The 16,921-nt window shown below is 42.5% G+C and overlaps 1 protein-coding gene across 1 annotated transcript in view; it reads right to left on the bottom strand.

Annotated features, from left to right (window-relative positions):
* The window catches only part of DNAH11 (dynein axonemal heavy chain 11), a 335,444-nt gene that overhangs the window by 19,172 nt on the left and 299,351 nt on the right, over positions 1–16,921 (bottom strand). Inside the window, 5 exon segments of the mRNA XM_029929863.1 lie at positions 2,027–2,218; positions 7,820–8,047; positions 11,951–12,078; positions 12,930–13,078; positions 14,253–14,446. Coding sequence (XP_029785723.1) covers positions 2,027–2,218; positions 7,820–8,047; positions 11,951–12,078; positions 12,930–13,078; positions 14,253–14,446 — 891 coding nt within the window.

The raw sequence follows: 16,921 nt of genomic DNA, 5'->3' as shown, positions 1-16,921 counted from the left end.
TCATGGGATTTGAAGCCTCTCTCTGCTCCCTTTAGCTTCCTCTGGGTTTGCAAAACATGCCAGTCTATGATGAAGCCTTTCTAGACAGGAACCTTTATACCCTCAAGGGCAGTAGATTGCCTCCCAGCAGTTCAAGTAAAAACTTAATTATAGCCTTCATTTGTTGCATGATGTGAGAGAACAAGTAAAATTGCTTCAACTATTCCACTGTACTTGCTACAAGTTTATTTGAATTTCAGTAAATGAACCTCAAATAGGTGTTTCTTTTAAGCTGGTCTGAGGTGAGTGAGCAATGAGAGAGGTGAGTGGACTGGACCGTGCTGGAGGGGAAGAACCTTTGGGCACCTTCCACGCTGCCCTGAAATGGATGGGAAACAGAGACCTCTCCATTTCATTTCTCTGAGTACATTGAATTAATACTCACGAGGCATTCTACCATCTGATATGTATCTCCCTCAAGATTTTAATCAGCCAGGGAATTATTCTTTTTTACATATGCCTTCCTGGAGAGGACACTGTGTACCACCCACCTCTGTGTACATAATAACTTAACTCCCAAATCCCGGGGTCTTGCTTCACTGTCTGTGGTGAATGATGTGGGTCTAGACATGAGAGAGGAAAGTTGTGTTAAAATCTGAAAGCTGTGTTGATTGAGGAATACCTCAGGGGACAGTGGCAGGACGGGATCCACTTGGCCCCCTGGGGCTGCCACCTCTCAGGATGTGAGAACTGGAGAGAAGCAGGAAGGAGTCTTCTCCTCATCTTCTCCCTTTTATTCCTAACTCTTCCTGTATACACAATTCAGCTGAAAAGGGATACTATTCATGGTTTCGGCCGAGTGTGGACTGGTAGGAAAGTTTTAAGCAGTCCATTTCACTTTCCCCCTAGAACTATTAGAGTAGTCAACTTTACGTGTGACATTTTAAAGAAAATGTATTAAGATCAACACAGAGTTTTGCTTATGAGAAAGGTCAACATATGATCAAATTTTATATACTTAAAAATGATAGGTATGGAATGTTGATCATTATATACCATATTAAAGCCATTTATTTTGGGTACAACTTGCTGAAAATATGTTCTTTGGAAGAGCAACCCACACGATATACTAAGTGTACAGGATCTGATAGCAGTCAAATCCCTTCTAACGCTTGAGAAAACAGAGATTACAAAAATTGTGAGAACAGTTACCAAAAGAACATAAAGCAAACCTTAATACACAAAAATATGGAGTTGTTCTAGAAACTTATAGAATGTTCTTGTTAAGAGCACAACATCCGGTTGGTTTTGACTAACAGATCTCAATTCGAACAGACTGAACTTAATGGAGAAAGTTTCTTTTGTGAAGACTAAGCCAGGAAATCCTTACAAATCATTCTTCCTTTTTGAAATCCAATTATTGGGTTTCTAAGAGTTTGCACAAATGTTCTTGATGAGGCATTTCCGTCCCCACCTGTAAAACACATTTTAGCTATGAAATAAAATCATTCATCTACCTTTAACTTCCAATCAAGGGGAACATTACTGAGAAAGTCACAACAAGGTGGCATCCTTAATACATAATAATGACATATGCAGGAAATGCACCATTATTTATACATGTGACGCGCTGTAAATTGCTTCCATCATAAGAACTAATTGTAGTGATTATTAATGCAGTGTTATGAACTGTCAGAATTGCTGTATGTAATTACATTTGTGCAAATGCTTCATTACCTGCCTAATGAATCTGGCATATATGCACATGTAAACCACTGTTTTTGTTAATATAATGAAGGACATTTTTTTTTTTTATGCACTAAGCTGCTGATGTAGAACTGGTTTGACCTATCTTACGAAGTTCGAGCATCCACTGCTGGAAAACCTTTGATCTGGTTCCTTTTCACACTTGGCCGAAGATGCATATATAGTGTCAGCTATTTCAATAATAGCTTGAAAAGAGAAATTACGGTCCATTTGATAGTGGCCAGATACTGACAGATTCAGCGCGCTCTTTGGAAGAGGTTATCTGACCAGGGGCACTTACGTTAGGGTTTGCCTCTAAGTAGTTGTAGAGGACCCCGGCACACACGGTGAGGTCTCCAGGATTGAAAGGATAGCGGCGGCTCCAGCCCCGGGGGCCAAACCTCAGTCTCCCAGCGACACAAGCGTGGAAGTAGCACAGAGAAAAGAGGATGCTTTTGAACTCCTGCTCCTTGGAGCATGCTTCAAGGGTGTCCTGGGAGAAAAGAAAAATTGTGATTGTCCTTCTGTATGGCTTCCAAGGGCAAGGGTCTGAGTTTTCAACGATCTTGTAGAAAACTCTGCCAGAGATCTCACACAGGAGTACCTTGCCATTTTAAGCATGGCTGCCCATCCTAGGAGAGCATAATAGGAAGACTGACCATTTGATGTTTGCCAGTCTGTTAATTTAAGGTGAATACTTTCACTTTGCTTCGGTTATTTTACTGAATGCTTCTGAATTCATTAGAAAATGAGACCATTCATTTTGAGCAGTGATAATACTGCTTGACGTCCTTCCCCTGCGAACTTCTCCTGAAAAATCTAGATGGCCAAAGGACACCATGAGTTTGTTTCATCAGCATAGCAGGATGCTAGCTCACCTCAGGCCCGCATTTCCCGGTGTTTCACGGCCACCCGTCAGAACACGATTTCCATCCTCCCCCCAAACCAGATGCGCCACATGACCAAGTTCTTGCCAACAGAATTTGAGAAGTGATGTGTACAATTTTCATGTCATTGATTTAAAAGGAAATCGCTTGCCCTGATTGTCACTCTTTTCCCTTTTCTGTGGGCTAGAAATGATGAGGACTAGCCAACCGTGGAAGCCACGAGTGAGTTACGGTAGAGGCACCTACCAGCTTGGGTGTGTGGCTGACCTCGTGAAAATAGAGCTGCCAATTATATGGGAGAGAAGTTACCTTGTTTGGATCACTGTAATTTTGTGCTGTACCTGAACTGATATAATCGTCCTGACCAATGGTTTCCTTCCAATGAACTTTAAGTAAAATTCATTGCTGGGTTGACAGAATGGCATATGAAAGAGTGTAAAACATACACCCTGTAGGCTAGATCTGTAACTTTTTTTTTTCTTAATCACAGAGGGAAAATTAAATCCTGGCATGCTGATGTGGTTATGGGTCACACAGCCATGAATTTAAAAGGTGAACAATAGTCATCCAATCTTTGGCTTAAAGGGAATAGTACTTTATTCTCAGATTTGGCAGTTCTGTGAGGCCAACAAGGATTACTTCAACTGATATTGGGCAGTAGAGGAAGAGAAGACCAGACATGCATCTTCGTGCCTTGCAGGGGCACGTGGGTGGCTTCATCAGTTGAGCACCCGACTTTGGCTCAGATCATGATCTCACTGTTCGTGGGTTCGAGCCCCGCATCGGGCTCTGTGCTGACAACTTAGAGCCTGAAGCCTGCTTTGGATTCTCTGTCTCCTATTCTCTCTGCCCCTCCCCTGCTCATGCTCTCTCAAAAATAAATAAATGTTAAAAAATTTTTTTTGAATGGTCAAATTACACCCAGTCCACATTTAAAATGGATTTGATAACCGGGCCATCGACCAAGTGTATTTAGCGCCTTTATGGGGGAGTTCAGATCTGGTCTCTCAGCCAAGTCCTAGTACAAGCTGAAACAAAGACCAGACTTGTTCTCTTGTTCTAAGACTAGAAGAAGCTTCTAGTTTCTTTCTGTATCACTGTCATCAGAGTCCAAGGCTACTACCAAATAGAGTTCTAGGACTGGTGAGGCTACCCACAGTGCAGACCCAACTAAGTCACTAGGACATTCTAAAGCACAGGGCCATTTCTAAGTCATTAGTGGGGCTTGAAAATATATGGTCATTAAACATAACATTTCCACAAACATGAAGTAAAAGACAAGCTTGTGAAAGAATAAAATAGAACCATAAAATTGGAATACTGAAGAATATAAACATATATTAGTTTTGTTTATGTAGTTTTAAATTTTATTCACTTTTGAGAGAGAGAGAGAGAGAGAGGAAGGGAGGGAGGGAGAGAACGAACGAACATGAATGTGAGTGGGGAGGGGCAGAGAATCCTAGGCAGGCTCTGCAGTGATAGCAGAGAGCCTGATGCGGGATTCCAACTCACGAACTGCAAGATCGTGACCTTAGGTGAAGTCAGACACTTAGCTGACTGAGCCACCGAGGCACCCCTCAAAAATATATTGGTTTTGGGGTGCCTGGGTGGCTCAGTCGGTTAAGCCTCCGACTTCAGCTCAGGTTATGATCTCACGTTCGTGGGTTCGAGTCCTGTGTCGGGCTCTGTGCTGACAGCTCTGAGCCTGGAGCCTGCTTCCAATTCTGTGCCTCCCTCTCTCTCTCTGCCCCTCCCCACTCATGCTTTGAATCTGTCTCAAAAATAAATAAAACATAAGAAAAAATAAAAAAAATATTGGTTTTAAATTTAAGAAAATTCTAGGAGATGAAATAAAAGTATCAAACTTTTACTTAGGAATTATGATCTAACAAGTCACCTAACCCCTCTTTAAATTACATATAGTCCACAGGAAATGAAGATCCTATAATAATTAAGTCCCTAATTCCATCTACATTTCATATAATTCATTTAGCTTTATCCTCAGCACTAAAACAATTACAACTTAATGCCCATTATGCTCTGATAATATAAATGCCATTGGAAGAAAATATGAATCAAGCTTTTCAAATCAAGTAAAAGTATGAGTCTACCTAACATTCTACATTTCAGGTCAGTTATATTTTTACAAACCAGGTGATGGGCAAATTCTTATCAGAAAACATGCAAACAGCACCGTGAATAGAGAAGAGATGTCCACACACGCGTAACAGTGGTATGCACACAGATGCCAATTTTACATGCAAAGCTACCAATTATTTGTTTCTGCTGCAAATCTTACAGAAAAAGAAATCTATATTCTGACTTTAAAAATGTAGTTATTATCTGGGTGTGGAAGGAGCCTAAACAGTATTCCCTTAACACATCTTCAAAAGACAGGTGCGATGGAGCTGAAACACACAGGGAAGCAGCATCCTACAGAAAATGGTTTTTTACATCTTGGTCAGTGAATGACTGCATTTACAAAGATGTTCTGGAATGCTCAAATGAGGACTTGAGAGAGAGAGAGAAAACATGCACAGAGGAGGGGCAGAGAAGGAGAGAGACTCCCAAGCAGGCTCTGCTCTGTCAGCGTGATCATGACCTGAGCCAAAATCAAGAGCTGGACTCTCAGCCAACTGAGCCACCCAGGTGCCCCAACAAAGGACTAGCATTAAACTCTGCTCATTATGCCCATACATCTCATAGTTCGGAGGTAAATTCTGATTTGGGGGTAAGATTAAAAATATAAATTTAATTTGATTTGAATATTAAAGCATATAAAAACCAAAAACATCCAAACAAAACCGTTCATTTGTCTGGATCCCTTGGGTGCTTTTCTCATCTGAGAGGGATACCCAGACAACACGGGTGGAGTGGGGCTTGTTTTTCTCTGACCCGGATGAGTAACTAAGGTCAGTGGCATTTCATTACCCTTTGTTCACGTCACAGGCTTCAACTACGTAAGACCATGGCAGGAACACAGAACACCCAGGATGGTGAAGGTAGCCTTGGGGAAGTGGGAAGTCTGTGACCCAGATCACTAATTGCCTGTCCGAAAACCTGTCACTGCTGACTGTGAGCCGGGCACATGGCTGTCCACGATAAATGGACGTTTCCCAGCCTGCCTTACAGCTAGGGAACGTGGTGTGACTAAACATGACCACGAGGTGAAAGGAGAAATACTGTGTATTGACTCCCAGGCAGCGTCCTTGAAAGAAAGCAAACGTGTATCCATGTCATCCTCTTTGTTCCTTCGTTCACCCTACGGTCAGAAACATGGACATGGGGACTGCCACCGGGGGCCCTGGAAGCCCGTTCTAGAAAGAGTGTGCTGCAAAAGAACTAGACTGATGACAACTTTCTGTGACACACTTTGCGCTGAATGACCTCCCTCCAGAATCCTCAGGTGGCACAAATACTTTAACGTTTTCAAGCCACTGTTGTTTCACACTTCTTTCATAAGTAGACAAACACAATTCTAACTGATTAAGGGGCACTGGGAAACTATTACAGATGACCAGGGGGTACAGGTGAATACCCTGGAATTACATCATGTGAATAAAACCACATTTTGTTTTCTAACATAATGACAGGTTAGCATTCATAAAAGACTATTCTAAAATTTTTACGTTTTCTTTAGAGTTTTTGCTGGTTTGGTTTTGGCTATAGCAGGTTTGATAGGAAGTTTATTAAATGAATAACTCTGATTATCTTTGTTTTTGCTACTTACAATCAAATTTAGTTTTAATATTTCAGAGGGTGCTTCCTACTAGATAAATATTTCCCCTTGAAGTACTTAAGAGTCTTTCCAGTAAATGTAAACTTCAGTTCATTTAAGTGGCTTCCCAGGTAACAGTGAAAAGAACTGACACTTTCATGAGTAAATGAGAACAGGAGAAAGGATTCTCCTATGATTATATCCAACAATTTTTTAAATGTGTATGTCCCTGGGAAGAGTATCCATAGTTTTATCAGATTATCAGAGAGATCCTTACCAAAAAAAAGAAAAGAAAAGAAAAGAAAAAGCTGAAGGACAATTGGACTGAAGCATATTTGTTCATAAAATGCTCACTTTTCACAAGACAACTGTTCTAGAGGGCCGGATAAATCCTATTTAAATATAACAAAATCCTCCTTTGCTCTTGCTTTGTGCAAGAGCTTGAGAATGTCCTAAGTGGTCAGAAATTATAAACTTATGGATTAAAAAAAAAAATACAGGCCTGCCATAGTTCACCAAAAAAAAAACCAAAAAAAACAAAACAAAAAAAACCCCCCAAAACCTGAATATATACAATAGATTCAACAAGATGTTTTGAGTCCCTTCTGTTTACAGTCCACTGTGTTTATATAGGCTATACATTAATTATTTAATTAGGTAATTAACTATAGTCTTCAAAACTGTAATCTTACCTGGCCAACTGAAATTCCTTCATAATGTTGGCTTGGGTATTGGCCCAGAAGATACTAGTGAAAAAGTGAAGCATGCTTTATAGAGAATCATAATATTTCTAACAGGAAGCTTAATATTTATCACCAAATCTTATGTATTTCCTCTTTTGAGTTCATTCCACTTCTCTCAATAAGAATATTGTTTCCCAGGGCGTCTAAGAAATTGGAGGGAATGACTGTGCAGAGATGCAACAACAAAGGAAACTGGCTTCAAACACTTGATTATGATACAGAGATGCAATAATGTGGACAAGGGGAATAATGGTAATCCAAGTATATTTATTAATTTTTTTTTAGATGGGAATGAAGATATAAATAAGAAGGCAAATGGATACAACCTGAAAACATGACTTAAGTCTGCTAAGATCAAAACCAGTTCTAAAACATTAAATATTATAGTCAAACTCTTCCCACATCATTACTTTTGTCACTGTCTAGAGCATTAACAGGAGTAACAATGGCTTTCTCTTCCTGTGCTAAGAGCTGCTACCCTGCCACGTTTTTCTTCAATAAGCAGGTTCCCTCAGAAAGGGACATAATTTACTCTCTCCAGCATGGGGCTGTAGTTTTAGGGCAAAACACAAATTTTTTTTTCTTTTAGTCACTGGAAGAGGCAGTGACAGATGATCCTTTCAAGAGATTAAAACACATTCTGATATTTCACTTCATCTCTTTGCACAAGACACGTGAGTAGATCAAGGCCCCAGGTTTTGTGAGAAGACCCTGACCATTGTCAGACCAAGCTTCTGCTTTCTTACCTGATCAAAGTTGTACAGGGCAGCATGCAAATTGGCCAGCATTCCTGTGGGGGGTTCGTTAGTAATTTTAATGGAATTTTCCAGGAGTCCTTGAGGGATGATGTGTTCACTTGGTGTAGGTGCAGATTCGGCACTCATGAAAACTCTGTAGTCTCTGTGGCTTCCTTGGCTGAATTGTTCAAGGAGTTTTTCCAAGGTTCCGAGCCACTTGGCTACCAAGTGGACATTCTGAAAAACAGTATACCTTATGACTCTGGTGAAACTAAAGTATGTTAGTCAAATAACGGGATCACAGTATTTTCCTATATATAAATGTGTAGAAGACTCAGAGGACCAGGATTTAATTTTTCCTTTATTATCATGTTAGGGAATAAAACCAAACACCAAAACATGGTGTTCTGTATAGGTGTGCGTAGAACACAAGTAGGGCTCCAAATCACCACAGGTTATCTTTGTTAACCCAAATCTACTTCCAACACACTTACCTGCTTCCAACACCCACCAATAACCTTGGAAATGGGAGTTCCTGACAGTTTTCTGTGTTACAGATTAAACTCAATTACTGAGACCTACCGGTTAGTTTAGTCAAGTATAAAAACTAAAAGCTAGCAATGTACCTGATCATTGTTTCTCATGTTTAATTAGCACATGAACTCAAAAGGATGTGAGGGGTGGAAGGCTACCTGAAAAAGAAATCATTCCTTGTTAGGATGCTCTGTGGATTCCTAACATGAGATTTTTATTAAACCCTAGAGCTGTCAACAATCATGAAACAAATGTTACCACCATCACTTCCTGATTTTTTGTTTTATGATTCACAGCCCTCCAAAACTAAACACCCACTGAGTACTCGGTAGTTGATACTGTGAGAGAAGTACAGAGGCCATACCCTCACATGCTCTCTGGCTCTGGAAGTCCTTAAACAGTGATTGAAACATCACCCCGGGAAATAGGTAATTATTCCCAACAAAGAAAAACATTTAATATTATAACAGCTACAAAAAGAGTCCCACAAAAAATAAGGAAGAAAGGCAAATATGGAATGAAATAGTCATGTAGGTATCTTTCTTTGAAACAGTTCTGTTGTAAAAAAGACCGATTCAACCAATTCAGTTGTTCACATTATTAGGCTATTTTGCTTTGGCAAATGTTCAACACTGGTAGTTATCATAAACTGAATTAGGGCTCCCAAATTCGTATGTTGAAATTCTGACCATCAGTACCTCAGAATATGACTGTATTTGGAATAGGTCTTGAAAGAAGCAATTACAACTGGACGCAATAATTAAAGTGGGTCTTAATCTGATGTTACTTAAGTCCTTACAAGAAGAGGTGATTAGGACACACACAGATGGAGGACCGTATGGAGACATGGGGAGGGGACAATCATCTACACACCACGGAGAGAGGCGTCCAAAGAAACCAACCCTATAGATCACTTGATCTCAGGCTTCTGGGCTGCAGAACTGTAAGAAATTAAATTTCTGTGGATGAAGCCACTCCCTCTGTGATACTGTGGTCCGGCAACCCTAACAAGCTCAGCGGTAAGTCAGAGCCCTGAGCCTCCATGCTTGCTCCTAGATTACGGCAAGAGTACTTTTCACATCTTACTGTGCCACTCACACAAGTAAGCAGAAACACAAACAACAATAAAACCGGCTCTGCAAGCTCAAATAGGACCTCGTTCTCCACCTTACGGACTACACCACCACCCCACCTTGAGAACTTTACCTGAAACAAATGTAAAAATATTCTAGGCAGTGGCTCTGGAGTCAGGGAACAGAACCATCTCCAAGCAGGGCAACCCTGAACACAGACACACTCTGGAGGCCAGCCTGGGAGCTGCTCGTGGGGATCTTGGCTTTGAGATTGGCTAGATTCCTGTGCCTGCTGGTTGCAGGGCAGCGACGCCTGTGCAACACTTTTAGCCAATCCACGGATCTTGAAAGCCATCTGTTTTGCCCATGAAAATAGTTTTTAAAAATCCATTATGTCAATTTACAAACCATGTGGTGTATTTCTGGGATACAGATAGCTACCACCCTGTTACCTATGTAATAGCTTCCTCTGGTGTATGGGTTTCTGATACAATACCAGGTAAATATCCTGTGAAGGGCTCCATCTCATCCCAGTAACTGACTACCACAGAGTTGGATTAAGAGCTCACGAACATCTGCATATCCGTCATGTGCGTCATGTGCCCGTGCTGATAAAATGTAACATATATTACACACAATGTAACGAGTTCTCATCATGCCAGTCCCTTCTTTATTCAAAGTCCTGCTTCGCTTTTCAATGTCCAAGAGATACTAGAAACCCCCAGAAGTTAGGATGGCCAAAAGCCCGGGGCAATCTCTACGCCCCAGTTATTCTATGTGCGGAGAGGACCAGCCCAAGAGTTACATTCCAAATTACCGGCTTGCCGCTAAGAACAAAAATCCAACATCTAGAACAGATATCCAAAACCAGATTCTTCATGAGATAAGGGTTTCTGAGATCTTTTTTTTGGTTTGTTTTTATGGTAAAACTTACAACTTGAATTTTGGGGCCAAATGGGAACTTAGCAGAGACAGAGGGGTAACAGACACATTTTACTCTGAATGCTACGTTCTCCTGAGGATGACCATTCCCTCCTAGTTTTCTTCCTAGTCAGAGCTGCTGGACACAGGAGAATTCTCAAAGAACTTTCTTCGGCGGGAAGATCTCAGCATCTGCCCAACTATCAGAGCAACATCTTCCATCTCAGAAAAAAACAAAGCCCCCACCGTGATCTCGCTGACTCTGTGAGCCTCGGAGGGGGACACACGAACCCCGGGTCACTTGGCTGAAGTGTCGCCTGAGCAGTGGGCTGTTCCTCTCTGCGTGGACCCTGGGCAGCTGCTTCGAGAATCCAATTTTAGTTCAAGCCAAAATGTAAAATGCATCACCCCTGGATCCTGGAGGCACTGAGGGAGGCCAGTGTCCTATCTCTGTGCGAGGGTGGCCACACGAGTTAGCAAAAAAAACCCCCCAAAAAACAAAACAACGGTGCTTGCCACCCTACAGACCTGAACTCGAGGACCGGCCCTGCCACCGTGCAGCTGCGTGGCTGCGAGGCTCTCCAGGCCACTCCGAGGCTCACTCTTCTCTTCCTAAGGGGAGGACAGCACTGATCCTGGCCGCTCTGCTTTCATGATTAGAGATCATGGATCCTCGCAAAGGCTCTGGTATAAATGACAACCTCTAGTTTCACCGGGCTGCCGATTAAAGGGCTACTTGCAGACCTGATGAGACAGCACACCTGCGCTGGAGGAGTCAGGAGGGCACCCACGTGCCCCCTCCAGCCTGCCTGGGCTCCACGCATTCCTGGGTTCTTGCTAGAATCCCCAGCCATGGAAGCCACTTGGGAGGACACTGGGTCGGAGTCACAGACCCAAGTAATGCTAGCCCTAGAAGGGATAAAGGGGTGATCTACTCTAATCCCCTGAACTTACAAACAAAGGAAATGTCACACAACTATTTAGGGGCAGGGTGAGAGTTGTATGAGGTACTGTATGCAAAAATGCAGTCAGCTTTATGTTTCTTAAATGTTTGTTTTTGAGAGAGAGCGCATGAAAGAAGAGAGAAAGAGAGCAAGACAGAGAATCTGGAGCAGGATGAGGTTAGCGCCAAGCCTGACGTGGGGCTTGAACCTGAGATCGTGACCTGAGATAAAATCAAGAGTTGGATGCTTAACCAACTGAGCCACCCAGGCAGCCAGCCCAAAAATGCTCTGTCAGATTTGAAAGTAACTTTTAAAAGTCCTAAAACTGTGAGGTTTTAGGACACTGGCTTTGGCAATCTATACACGCCTGTTCGTCCTCAAGCACTACTGGAGTGAGTATTCCACATACATGTAAGTCAGGAGGATAAGAGGTTGCTGTAGTGTGTTAAATTTTGAAGCACAACAGCTAAAAATCCCTCAGAAGATGACAGCTAATCCTTGTCAGCACAGTCCCTTATCACCTTTGGAGGTGTCAGGAACACTGAGAACCCCGAGGACTCGGCAAACACCGTATGTCACGAGGAAGGGTCATTCCCGCTGGACAGGGTGACGCTGCACTTCCCTCCCCCGTTCATTCCCGGCGCTGTCCGTGAAGAGGGACTACTCACTTGGAGCAGGACCCAGTGTCCTCCCTGGGAAGCTTTCTCCAGTGCCTTTTCCGCCACCGTCTCCTGACCTTGTCCTAGAGACACGTTGTGGAATTTTCCCGAGTCAATCGTGAACCCCAGTTTTTTGCCTGTGAAAGGATACAACACAGGGAGAGGAAGAGTGAATCAAGGACAGACGAGAAGGTGAGGAATTCTGTGGCCCAGGGTCCATCTGTGGGGGTGGCTGCCACCTTCCAGGTCACCCTCCCGAAGAATCCAAACTAAACTTCTGTCGTTTCCCCAAGGGGCACTTTGAGCTCTCAACAGCTGCCTCCTCAGGAGCATTAGCTAAGCCTGTAGAAATAAGTTCCTCTGGTTTTATGGTAATGAAGCTTTTGACATTTTGATAGATGGCAAGTATTGTTACTGAGCCTTATTAACTCTTGCAGGAGTAGCTAAGCATTTCCCTCATAAAAAAAAAAGCAACATGTGGTAGATATCACATCATTTTTTGAACAAATTGGCTCATTGGGTAAATGCAGGAGCCTCTCACCTTGTGGCCATGCTTGAATCGAGCACAGTCAGGTCACAGCTCTATTAACCTGGTGTTCTCGGTGCAGGCTGTGGGAAGTAGTAATCCAGAGCACAAAGCGACAGTGCCTTGCACAGTCGACTAGGGCTGCTCTAATGACCACTATTTAGTCACAGGGGGCACAAGATTACACTAGCATGGAGAAAATTGCCCTCTGGCCCTTATATAGTCAAAAGGTGGAAAACAGTACAAAAGAAACTTGCATTACGCCAACCAGAGGAATGTTCCGTTTGAGCATTTCCTCAGACTACAGTGTTATTAGCCTTACATTTTCCATGCACTCAATCTCCAACAAATGAAAAAAGGAAAGAAAGAGAGAGAGAAACTAAGGTAACCGTGAACAGAGAGAGGGTCGGGGGTGCCCTGGGTGAGAGGGAGGGTGCGGAGGCAAGGCTGCTGGCCCCTCACCAAGGATCTCTAGGTCTTTAAGGGCATCCACCCCTGGAGACAGAATGAAGAAGACCGGCGTAGCTGGGCTGCCTTCTTCAAATGCTTTAAGTAAGTCCAATCTGGTTCTCCCTACGTATTTTGTACCCAGTTTCTCCTCCACGAAATTCCTATAAAAAAGAATAATGCAAAAGACACCATCAATGCTTGTGACCTTGAAAAGGGCTACAACTTGGATCAGCTTAAATCACAGGCACAGGAAGGACACACACCATATTCATGATGTGGGATGTTTTTATACAACGATATGAATCCAGCTAGATTTCTAATGCATTAGTGTCAGCGAAATCCCTCCCTGCTTTAGGAGCTCTGAAAATCAGACGCTGACATTCCATTTTGGGGGCTGAGACCCCCCTCTGAATACCACCAGCTGCCTGCCTATGGCTTTGTATCCCCCCAAATCTCCTGCCAGGTCCCCCATTACTTATTAACAGTTCATTAGATTTGCCACAGTGCAATTTTCCGGCCTGCTGGGCTTCTCATGAATATACAAATGCTTTTTGGGGTGTTTCTAACACAGGGAAGCTCAATTAAGCAGGGATTATTTTCCAGCAGCACCAGAGTTAGCAGAAAGTAAGTACCACTAAGCAGAATTAACTTGTAAAGCAGGGTACGCATAGCCTTCTGCTAAGGGGAAATTAGCTGGACAAAGTGGAGGGGAAAAACCTGAGGTGCGTGAACGCTTTTGAAGGAGCGCACCAGAGGCAGGAAGTTGAGAACTCTCTGGTTGGCAAATTCAAATGAGAACATGACTTGCGTGAATGAAGCAGCGTTATTACCAGTTAGGAGTCGAGAGGGCAAAGAGAAAGGACACATAGACGGAGATGGAGACGGAGATTCTTGCTTTAAATTGCTCTGGTTGTAAAGTTATAGGACTATTAGTGTCTCCATGAAAGGAATTCATTTTTGTTTGATGGGCAAAATCTTCAGGGCCCAAATGCCACCACTAAATAAAGACGGTGGAAATTGCACTCGGATAATGCGTGCCCCTGGCCTCTGAACTCTGATGACACCCATCATTCTTGCTACAATATTTCCAGTGGTTCCCTGTCCCCGCTCCTGATGTCATAAGTAAGGTTTCAGGAAGGATGGGCTCAGTCTGACTAGAGACTAGCCCAGTCTAGGGTTCAGTTAGTTTCAGCAACAGTAGTGATTCCAATACCACAATTTCAGCGGAACCGTTTCATCAATATGGACCATAAATGCCTCTACCAGATACGCCAGCCCCTAGGGCCAGGTGTCCTCTAAGTTAACCTGCATTTCCAAAAATGCTAACTGCCCCACCTGAGAGCATATGTCATTCTGTCGGGGCGCACTGCTCTCAAAATAATCAGCTTCTGGATCAAGCTCTTCTTCTTCCATTCTTGCGGTAACTTCTCTTTTTCTGGACACTCGGATTCTGCCCACTTCCTCCACTGTTTGGCAGATCCTTCCACATCTCGGTCTATGCCTCGAAATTCTTCCATCAGGGCTACTGCCTATCATTGGACAGGGGAACAGATGGGAATGGTGTAAACAGGTCAGAGTCCGAGATACAGACGAGTGGAGGTACTGGATCCTTTGTGAACAAGTTGGGCTGCATCATCTTCATTTCCTCACTAGATTTACTCCGTACCCTTTTCTGTCCTACTAAGAGGGTGACTCGTAAGGATTATTTGAACTAAACTCTCCGGTTCTCTGGCCCTGCTGGGTTTGGCCAAGAGGAAACCCTGGCAAGAGACGAGAGGGCTGGAGCGGGGAGAAGCAGGGGTATTTCTTCCTCTGCTCTTTCCCTGCAGTGACAGTTTGGCGGTGGCTGTGTTCCTCTACCGAATGCCACAGCTCTCTCCCATAACTTCGTTTCTCAACAGTTTCAGTAACAGCTCCTTTTCTTCCTGTTGCTCCCATTCCCATTCCTGGTTTGATTTCTTTAGTCTTCTTCCCATACTATGATAATATACTCTTTGTAAAACTTTTTCTTTTATCATCCCTTTGAATGAGACCCTGACTGATTGACAATTGGACCTGAATTTATAATTTTGAACAATTCAAAAACTCCATTAAAATTAAACCTAACTACAGGGCGCGTGGGTGGCTCAGTCAGTTAAGCGTCCGGCTTCAACTCAGGTCATGATCTCACAGTTCATGGGTTTAAGCCCCGTGTTGGGCTGTGCACTGACAGCTCAGACCCTGGAGCCTGCTTCAGATTCTATGTATTCCTCTCTCTCTGATCCTCCCCTGCTCGCACTGTCTCTTTCTGTCTCTCAAAAATAAATTAAAAAAACATTTAAAAAAGTAAACCTAACTATACTATAAAAATAAGGGATGGTGGTTATTTCCAATGGACAGAAATGTTTCCCTCTTAGAAAAAGAGTGTGGCAAAGCTTAGCATATGATGAGCATCTTTAAGGACTCCTAGAGTCTAGGAGAATAAACTCGTAACAATAGGATCTTCTGATAGAAAAATGGGACAAGGACTAACTGATAACTGAGGTTGATGAATAATCAACTTTTTTTTCTCTACTACATTCTCTCCTGCTTAAACACTTTATAATGAGACTAAATTACTGTGCTGCTGTGTAACTGACAAAACTATTTGGAAAAAGTGGACAAATATAAAGAAGAAAAGAGTGCGGGTGGCTCAGTTGGTTGAGCATCTGATTTTGGCTCAGGTCATGATCTGTGATCACGTTCGAGCCCTGCATCGGGCTCAGTGGTAGGTGTCAGTGCGAAGCCCACCTCAGAGCCTCTGTCCTCTGTTTCCTTGCCCCTCCCTCACTTGTGCTTTCTCTCTCTCTCAAAAATAAACAAACTTAAAAAAAAAAAAAAAGGAACTGGTATTAGGTAAATTGACAAAATGTTCTTTTCTGTTCCTTGACATTTACCAAAGTTCCTGCAGACCAAATTAAGTTTTCTACTCATAAATAGGTCATAACTTCCTTTATTTCCAAATAAGAAATTAATCACCTTATAATTTAGTAATACACAGATGAATTAAATATCATATTAAGATGTAAAAGATCTGTATGACAAAAACTATAGAAAGCTTATGAAAGAAATTGAAGAAGACACAAAGAAATGGAAAAACATTTCATGCTCATGGATCGGAAGAATAAACATTGTTAAAATGTCATTTTTTACCCAAAGCAACCTACACATTCAATGCAATCCCCATCAAAATTGCACCAGAGCTAGAACGAACTATCCTTAAATTCGTATGGAACCACAAAAGACCCCAAAGAGCCAAAGTAATATTGAAGAAGAAAACCAAAACTGGAGGCATCACAATCCCAGACTTTAGCCTCTACTACAAAGCTGTCATCATCAAGACAGTATGGTATTGGCACAAAAACAGACACATAGACCAATGGAATAGAATAGAGAGCCCAGAACTGGACCCACAAATGTATGGCCAATTAATCTTTGGCAAAGCAGCAAACAGTATCCACTGGAAAAAAGCTTCTTTAACAGGTGGTGCTGGGAGAACTGGACAGCAACATGCAGAAGAAGGAAATTAGACCAGTTTCTTACACTGTACACAAAAATAAACTCAAAATGGCTGAACAACCTGAATGTGAGACAGGAAACCATCAAAACCTTCGAGAGAAAGTAGGAAACAATCTCCTTGATCTCAACTTCAGCAATTTTCTACTCGACACATCCCCAAAGGCAAGGGAATCAAGAGCAAAAATAAACTATTGGGACCTCATCAAGATAAAAAGCTTCTGCACTGCAAAGGAAACAATCAAGAAAACTAATAGGCAACTGACAGAATGGGAAAAGATAGTGGCAAATGACATATCAGATAAAAAGCTGGTATCCAAAATCTACAAGGAACTCACAAAACTCCACACCCAATAAACAAATAATCCAGTGAAGAAATGGGCAGAACACATAAACAGACACTTCTCCAAAGAGGACATCCAGATGGCCTACAGGCACATGAAACGATGCTCAACGTCACTCATCAACAG

This window comes from Suricata suricatta, chromosome 2, assembly GCF_006229205.1.
Source record: "Suricata suricatta isolate VVHF042 chromosome 2, meerkat_22Aug2017_6uvM2_HiC, whole genome shotgun sequence".
In the NCBI taxonomy this organism is placed as follows: domain Eukaryota; kingdom Metazoa; phylum Chordata; class Mammalia; order Carnivora; family Herpestidae; genus Suricata; species Suricata suricatta.
Note: the sequence above shows the minus strand (reverse complement) of the source record. Positions and strands in the feature narration are given on the sequence as shown.